General features: G+C 38.2%; 1 protein-coding gene across 2 annotated transcripts; it reads right to left on the reverse strand.

Annotated features, from left to right (window-relative positions):
* Positions 1-3,775: 3,775 nt before the first annotated feature.
* Positions 3,776-8,264, reverse strand: LOC109171070 (myb-like protein J). 2 transcript variants are annotated; one of them, XM_019320202.1, is made up of 3 exons: positions 7,782-8,264; positions 7,364-7,545; positions 3,776-4,084 (listed from the first exon to the last, which is right to left on the reverse strand). In XM_019320202.1, the coding sequence occupies exons 1-3, from the start codon at positions 8,140-8,142 to the stop codon at positions 3,803-3,805; spliced, it is 825 nt and encodes a 274-aa protein (XP_019175747.1). In that variant the 5' UTR covers positions 8,143-8,264; the 3' UTR covers positions 3,776-3,802. The 2 variants fall into 2 exon arrangements, with proteins under 2 accessions (XP_019175747.1, XP_019175746.1); XM_019320201.1 differs by having other exon boundaries at positions 7,364-7,560; positions 7,782-8,261.

Below are 8,264 nucleotides of genomic sequence, written 5' to 3' on the forward strand. Positions count from 1 at the left end.
TCTTAGCTCATTAATTGTATTCCGTTGTGTCAAGAGTCCGGGGGTCACTCGAACTCCTATAAAAAGCCTCTCAAGTAACCGGGTTAAGCTTTCTAATATACACAAGAATTTCTGATAAAGCATAGCTCTTATTTCTCATCTTTTCCGGTTGTGTTGGACCCCAGTAGGCTTTCCAAAAGTCGATCTAGAACCCAAGAATAGGAGTGATATTATATGTTATTTTACATGTGTACTTATTGTATTGTAATATATATATATATATATATATATATATATATATATATATATATATATATATATATATTCGTACTCGAAAAAAAAAAAAAAAAAAAAAAAAAAAGAGAAAGAGTGCTCAAAATAATTCAGGTGGTTTACCAGCACTTTGTGTGGTGCGACAAATTCGGGTGGTCTACTAGCCCTTTATATGGTACAATAAAATTGGGTGGTCTGCTAGCCCCTCAAGTGGTACGAAAAATTTGGGTATCGACCAACCCTCTAAATGGTACTGTTAATCTTGGGTTTCTGCCAGTCCTTTAAATGGTACAATTGAGCTTGGGTCTTGACCAGCCCTTTAAATGATACAATTTAGCTTGGGTGTCGGCTAGCCCCTAAATGGTGCAGTAAATCTGAGTAGTCAGGCACTCCTTGGACGCGAGACAGTTGGCTGATTTTTACTAGTCTTCTTTGAATCCAAGCAGGTTTGAGAACGTGAAGCGAGATACTGAGGGACTACCGCTTAGAAGTAGGAAGAAGTCAACTAACTTAGGATAACCACCCTAACTGGTCCAGAACATACCCCTTCGAGGGGACGTATCTTGTGCAGATGCTTTTTATTTAATTAATGAATTAATATCACAGATTCTGCAAGTAGTTAGTCTAAGTAGTTGGCCATAGAAATATGGCAAGAAAAAAGAGTCGGTACTTAATCATCTCGCACCTCCATGTAAAAGGAGTTAGTGCATAATCATCTCGCACATCCATGTAAAACGAGTCGGTAAAATATTAGGTGTTATGGTTGGATGGAGGCTTATAAAAGGAGTCAGAACTCAGTCAATCGCGCCTCCTTGTAAAATGAGTCGAGATAATATTGGGGGTTTGGGATTGGTTGGAGACCTGTAAAAGGAGTTGACGCTTAGTCAATCACGCTTCTTTGTAAAAGGAGTCGGGAAAAAATGTTAGTGTTAGGGTTGGCTGGACTCTGGAGGCCTTAAAAGGAGTTGACACTCAGTTAACCGTACCTCCTTGTAAAAGGAGTTGGTAAAATTATGTGTTTGTGGTTGGCTGGAGGCCTGTAAATGGCTTTGTAAAAGGACTCATCAAATTTTGATTCGTAATTCTACTATTGAGTTGATTTTTCAGACGCGACAATGTACTTTCATGTGCCATGCTTCGCGAGACACAGGAAAGTGAGGGGCTGATGATGGATAGCCAACATGCGTACCCAGTCGGTACCACTTAGCAAGCAGTCGGGCAGGGCACTCATGCTCGGTAGTCAGCACTCAGGACGTGACCAGTCAGTCCTAGCTCCCTAATTATCCTTCCATAACCTCTAATCTCATTAATTGTAACTTCCCATTGATTATCCATAAATTCCATTGGTTACACATGATACGTGTATAGTATTAGTGGGATGGAATGTGTAGGTTGTGAAGTCTAAACGAGGATTGTGGAGAAGTGTAACCACCTAGTGTCAAACTCAAGGATGGCAAATCGGAGTGAATAGAGTGCAAGACAATTCGTTGTCACAATGTATTGACAAGAGGGTTAGGTGCAAGCTAAGAACATGGAAGAGAGCATGTATAATGGTGGAGAGAAGAATGAACAAGGAATGCGAATGAAAAAGCTACAAACAAGTAGAAAATAGGAATTGGATATATATGACTTGTGTTCATGCATCTAATGGTCTAAGGTAGACAAGTAAGGAGGCAATTGCAAGACTATCCTAAGGAATAACTAATGGCACAAACACTAGGCTACGTAGAACCTAGTCTCTCCTTTCCTAAGTCGGTGGAGGCATTCTATCAAACACGTAATGGGCGGTCTACCTTCTCCTCTCGGGCCTTGCCCTCACGGATCGAAGGACGGTGATTGGGATGAGTAGGACTAATGGAAGCTTAATCTCTTGTTACTTCCACACTCCCTTACTCCTCTCCCATAGGGGCCCTTTATGAAGAGAGAATCACTATGCACTCATCCACAACCTAGGTATTCTAGGTCAAGCAATCACATCGCGCAACTCATCAATCAAACAATACAAAGCATAGATGCATACAACACAAGGCAATCATCCAATTCCTAAGAAAACCTAGCATCATGAATTAGGATTACAATCAAGTAATTCAAGATGAGCAAAGATGAACAATGGAATGGAAAGCTTAAAAGATGAATTGAAAGATGAAATAGAGAATTTACCAAGCTTGAATCCTCAATTGCAAACTTCTTACATGAAATTGAAGATCTAACCTCTAATCTAAGCCTATGTACATGAACCCTAGTCTAAAGAGCTCTGCAAATGCAGAGAATGTAAAGTGGAAAATGAAAAAGGAATTTCTAAATCAAAATCTCGCGTTGCCCTTTTAATTTCGCGATTCAGCTCTGGCCCGCGTACGAGTGTACGTATGCACGTACGCGTGTGCGTACGTCCACCTAATTCCTCTCCAATGCGCGTTGGTTCCTTGAGTTGAACTTTCTGGAATCGCCCAACGCGCGTTGGACACTCGTGGGTGGCCTCCGGACGCTTTTCTCCCTTGCACTAGTCTCCGATTTTTCGCGATTTGATCCATACGCCCCTGGTTATGCTCAAAGCCTTCAAAAGTACTTGAATGAACACAGGTATAGGCATTTACAGCAGATTAGCATTCTAATAGCATTTATAGCATGAATCATTCACAAATAACCTTACTTAGGCACAATCAACCCCTAAATTGACCCTCAAATAATGTGTTCTTTGGCACTTATCAACACATTAAATATTCTTTCCAAAAGGTTGAATCCCCAACCCCAAGGGCCCCCTACACCCCGGCCCGACAGAGCATCTGGGAGGATGTAAATCATGGTAACTCAGCTGAACCACAGAGGCTAGAAATTCGCTTACTTCGCACAAGGAACCCTCCTCACTTTGAGAGGTTGCTCCCACACTGCCGTTGGTGAGACTCGATTCTTGACCATTCTTCCCAAATTTTACCCTTATGACCAACTGAGTTGCCCATGCAGACACACATTAAATATATAATTACTATAGGGAGCCTACACTACTCATTCTACTACTATAAAAGCTAGAATCAAGAATAACAAAAGGGGGAACGGGGGCGGGGGGGGGGGGGGGTGGGGTGTGGGGTGGAAAGGGATAGCCAATCGGCATTTTCTCTATAGATAAGCACTACATGAGTCCGCGGTACATGTACACAAATAACCTACAAAGATAGTGAAATTTTGCTTGTCACCGCCCAAAAAGGTCCGTAGTTTTTAACTTTCGATTTCTACATTAAAATTAACTTTCTTATTTTTTTTTCCTCTTGATTATTTATCTTTCATGGATTCAGTCGGTTATGTTGGCCTGCCGAGTGACTACCCCTGGTCATGAAACCAACATTCATTTTTGTAGAAAATATAAATTTATGCTTAATATATAGGATATATATTGACGATTATAATATTGAAAATATTATATATATATTAATACATCCATTAAACTATTCATCTAAAAAGGAGCTACTTTCCTCTTCTTCTTTTTTTTTTTTTTTTTTTTTTTTTTTTTTTTTTTTTTTGTCTTTAATTTATGATGATATATATGAACACTGAGTCAAGTAACACTAATTGGTCCCAACAACGTGGAAGTGGAAGATGGCTTAGGTTTATCCACATCTTTTGGAGCACCTAGTGCCAGCCCCAAGTCAAGTGCCTCTGCAGAATGGTGATGATTTGATGAAGTCTTGCATTTAACTTGATCACCATCATCATTAATAGTTGTCATCATCATCACCCTCATCTCTTGATCATCATCTCCAAATGAATTGAGGTCTATCAACGAATGCACATTTTCTTGATCATCTTCATGGTTTGCTTTGTGGTTATGGCTCCTTACCTATATCATATCATTAAAAATCCCAAATTATGGCCGAAGACATTGTTACCATAGATTTTTTTATTTTTTTTTTAAACCAACAAAACCAATGACATCCTTATCTAGTGGCATATATTGTTGGTGTTGGTGAAAAAGTAGATACACAAAAATTAATAATTTTGAAAATATATAAATATATATAATTCAAACACAATAGGATTTATAATTTACAAAATAATCCCAATAATAAAACTAGTACATGAGCGATGTCATGTGGATCACACACACTTTCAGGGAATTAAAGTTACACATAATGTGAAAGAGAGCCTCTATGCTATACAATTCAATATACCTTTAAAAGGCTCTTGTATATATAGTGGTGCAAACCCACTTCCCAAACCAATGTGGGACAAAGGCTACTTTAAAGCCTTTTCACCTCCATTTTCTAACTCAAATGGAACAAATTTAAGAATTAATTTCTCATTCACCGATTATCTATTTTGAACGTACAATATATCAATCTCTTCATCTCACAGCGAAGAACCCGAATCCACTTTGACCTGACCTAAATCGGAAGTGGACCCCACATATATTTGTACCACAGAATAGACACTTTCTATGCCACACACACACACACACACACATGTATATGTATATGTATTTATATTTACATATATACATATATATATAGATATATACATTTTGTAAAAATTAGACGGATCATATCAAATTTTTTAAAAAATACAGTGATATTTTTGTAAATATGTACTACTAACTTTACATTGCAACTTGTAACACAGTATGTATTATAAGAATGCAAATTTAGTTGTTACAAAGTTGCAAATTTAGTTGTTACAAAGTACTTTTCTGGATAATGTTTTAAAATCAGTAAAAAAACTAAATTTTAAACCTAAATCATAAATACTAAACCCCTAGTAATAAAAAGTGAACCCGTAAGCAAAATAAAACCAAAAAAAACTTAGTCACAAACTCTAAAATCCAAACACTAATGGGACGTTTGGTTCGCGGAATAGGCCTGGAATGTCATAGCATTCCCAGTAATAGGTATATTCTTTTGTTTGGTAAAATTTTTTATTCCCAAGAACAATGTAGGGGGAATGGCTCGTTCCCCCTACAAGGGGAATATCTATTACTAGGGCCCCCCTTGGTATTAACCTATTCCTGAGTTCTAAGGAATATTTTTTATATTTTATTTTCTATTTTACCCTTTCTCTCTTTCTCTCTGTCGTTGCATTTCTTTCGACGCTTCAGATTCTATATCCGAACAGTCAGAACTGGATCGAGGTTGTTGATTCCCTGCCATAGCAACAGACTCAGGCAGTGCCGATGAGACTACCGGTATAGAAACATCTCCTCCAGTTGCCACTGCGTCCTCTCGTCGGTCAACAAGTTTATCGCCAGTTGCAGCGACAACCACCCTGGATGGACATGAAACCATGGCCAAGTCGAGACCGCCACTACCTACCCATCCTCTGTTCGCAGGACGGTGACCGGCTGAGTGTTAAATCCCGAAAACCCCCGATCATCAATTTGAGAAGCGGCAGGTGGTCTATGCGCATCCCTAACATCATCTAGACCTTCAAGTCCTCCCTGCATTGACCTGGACGCCGACAACACCTCCATTGACGAAGGTGCGATCAAATTGTCGGACAGCACTAGAGCCCTTCGATCGACAATCCGGTCATTGGAGAACGACCTCGACGCATCCCCAACTCCAACCATGCCCTCCGATCGTTCATGCAACGGCCCAGTCGCCAGCAAAGTCGCCAATGATGAAGTTTCATCTAGATTGTCGAAAACCGCAAATGACCTCCGATCTTGATTCCGATCAGTAGCGAATGGACTAAACACCTCCCTGACTTCATCCCCTCCACCTAATCGTTGATCAGCCGGTTGGATTGCCGGCAAAGGAGCGGGAGATGAAGACGTAGGGTTTTTGCGAATCGTCTCTCTTGTCGTCCGATCTTCAGATAGCAGATTGCAATGATCATCAGACGGCAAGATGAGGATTTCAAATGCTCTCGGAAGACCGTCACCAGCCTGTAGATGCTTAATTGTCAACTGGGACAATGTGCATCCCTTTTGATGTACAATTGCCTCCATCATCATCGCCTTGTCGGGGAACAACCACATTCTGATTTGTTTGTAGAAAGGGACAAAAATCCTAATAATAATAATCATAATAATATTATATTTTTTGTATAAGGATATTTATGTCTTTTACACATATATTCTATTTCTATTTCTTAAATCAACCAAACACTGGAATAACATTCTTATCTATTCCTTTACCGAACTAAACAATAGAATACAATTTCTATTCTATTTCTTACCTATTCCATTCCCTCAAAATTCATTCCGCGAACCAAACATGCTGTAAACGCATTGCACTTTTGCATTTTACAAAAGTCCAATTTTTAATACTAAAACTGTACTTAGTAAAATTGAAACATGTGCTCCATCTCAACTAAAAGCCTAAGCTGATAGTTGGATTGCACGTTAATGGCTATATGCTCACCGTTGTCGCTTACGAGTGGCATTGAGATTCGAACGCCCCTCAGGTGTACGGTGGATTCCAACCAACACGTGGACCGGTAAATCGTTGTCGCTTACGAGTGGCGTTGAGATTCGAACCCATGACCTTTAGTCTAGCTCTGATACCAAATTGAAACATGTGCTCCATCTCAACTAAAAGCCTAAGCTGATAGTTGGATTGCACGTTAATGGCTATATGCTCACAAGTAACAACTTAAAATGCACTTTATAACAACTAAAAATGCACTCCTGTGTTAAAAGATATACAGTAAAATTGATGATAATTACGAAATGCCACAATATATTTTTTTAAAATTTAATTTGATCCGTTCGATTTTTCCAAATGTAAGGCTAGGATTAGTTCTTAGCTTTCTCTTAAGGATTAGTTCTCATTTTATCCAATACCTATACACACACACACACACGTATTGCATCAAGTGAGAATGTGCTGCAAACGTTCAAATACAAAAATACATTATATTGTGCAAAACTATAAAGTGTACATATTGAATTGTACTTCTACACATATCATCGGATGCACTTTGTAATTTTGTGTAGTGTACATCAACACAATGGTAGTTGAGTGCATGTTCTCATATGGTCCATCTCCTATGTTTAATCCCCTCCCCTCCCCAAAATTAGGTAATACAAATTTGTTCTCAATTTATGTCAAATTGTTTAATAAGCACTCAAATCAAATGAAAAATGAAAATTTAAAATTATGAGAATAGTATGCATATATACCATGTCAAAGAGGCTTGCACGACGCTTCTTGTGGTTGAGGCTTGCTAGTCTAAGAAAATACTTTTGAGCATGGCTAGCAACTTGGGTTGGAGTCCTTGTACTTACAAACTTTCTTGAAATTCCTCTCCAATCTCCCTTTCCTAGTTTTTCTAGTCCATTCATGAAGTTTCTGTGCTCCTTTTCTGTCCATGGAACTCCTATATAAAATTCCAAAATTAATAATATAAAGGTTGAGAACAAAAAAAAACAAAAAAAACAAAAAAAAAAAAAAAACAAAAAAAAAAACAAAAAAAAAAAAAAAAAAACAAAAAACAAAACAAAACAAAACAAAAAAAAAAAAACAAACAAAAAAAAAAAAAAAAAAAAACAAAAAAAACAAAACAAAAAAAAAAAACAAAATGAATTTGAATAATACTACCTTTCCTCTTCTCCTGAGCTTTGCCAATGAGACCATCAGAGAGATATCCATTAATGGATGTTTTTATTTCACAGTTTTCATGAACAGAAACTAGCGTGGAAGAGTGGGGAGATGAAGAAGGAGAAGAAGAGAGGCAATCCAAGCTCAAACTTTTCTTCATTGCAATAGAAGAGTTGGTTGAAGAAGAAGAAGGAGAAGAGCATAGAGAAGAAGAAGAAGAGATTTCAAGCTGAACTCCAAACAACCTTAATCCTCCAACAACAACATTATTATTAGTGTTACTAATAATACAACCTTTGACAGTGGTGCACGTTCTTGAATTGTGACCTGTGATCCCACATTTTGAACACTTTCTGCCCATTTTCACACAGACAAAGATCTGCAGAGAGCTTACCTTAGCTTCCTAAATTGCAAAACCAGAAAATGAAGGAAATGAGCTTTGAGGAATTAATGGGGTGTGGGAGAGGGAGGGAGGGGGTAGGG

Source organism: Ipomoea nil, unplaced genomic scaffold (assembly GCF_001879475.1).
Source record: "Ipomoea nil cultivar Tokyo-kokei standard unplaced genomic scaffold, Asagao_1.1 scaffold3394, whole genome shotgun sequence".
NCBI lineage: Eukaryota > Viridiplantae > Streptophyta > Magnoliopsida > Solanales > Convolvulaceae > Ipomoea > Ipomoea nil.

Excerpts from the sequence above, each read along its gene's own strand:
- LOC109171070 (XM_019320201.1), bottom strand. The coding sequence starts at position 8,142 with ATGGGCAGAAAGTGTTCAAAATGTGGGATCACAGGTCACAATTCAAGA. Across the intron at positions 7,561-7,781 it reads AGCTCAGGAGAAGAGGAAAG|GAGTTCCATGGACAGAAAAG; the intron begins GTAGTATTATTC and ends AATTTTATATAG. Across the intron at positions 4,085-7,363 it reads GTGCAAGCCTCTTTGACATG|GTAAGGAGCCATAACCACAA; the intron begins GTATATATGCAT and ends GATATGATATAG.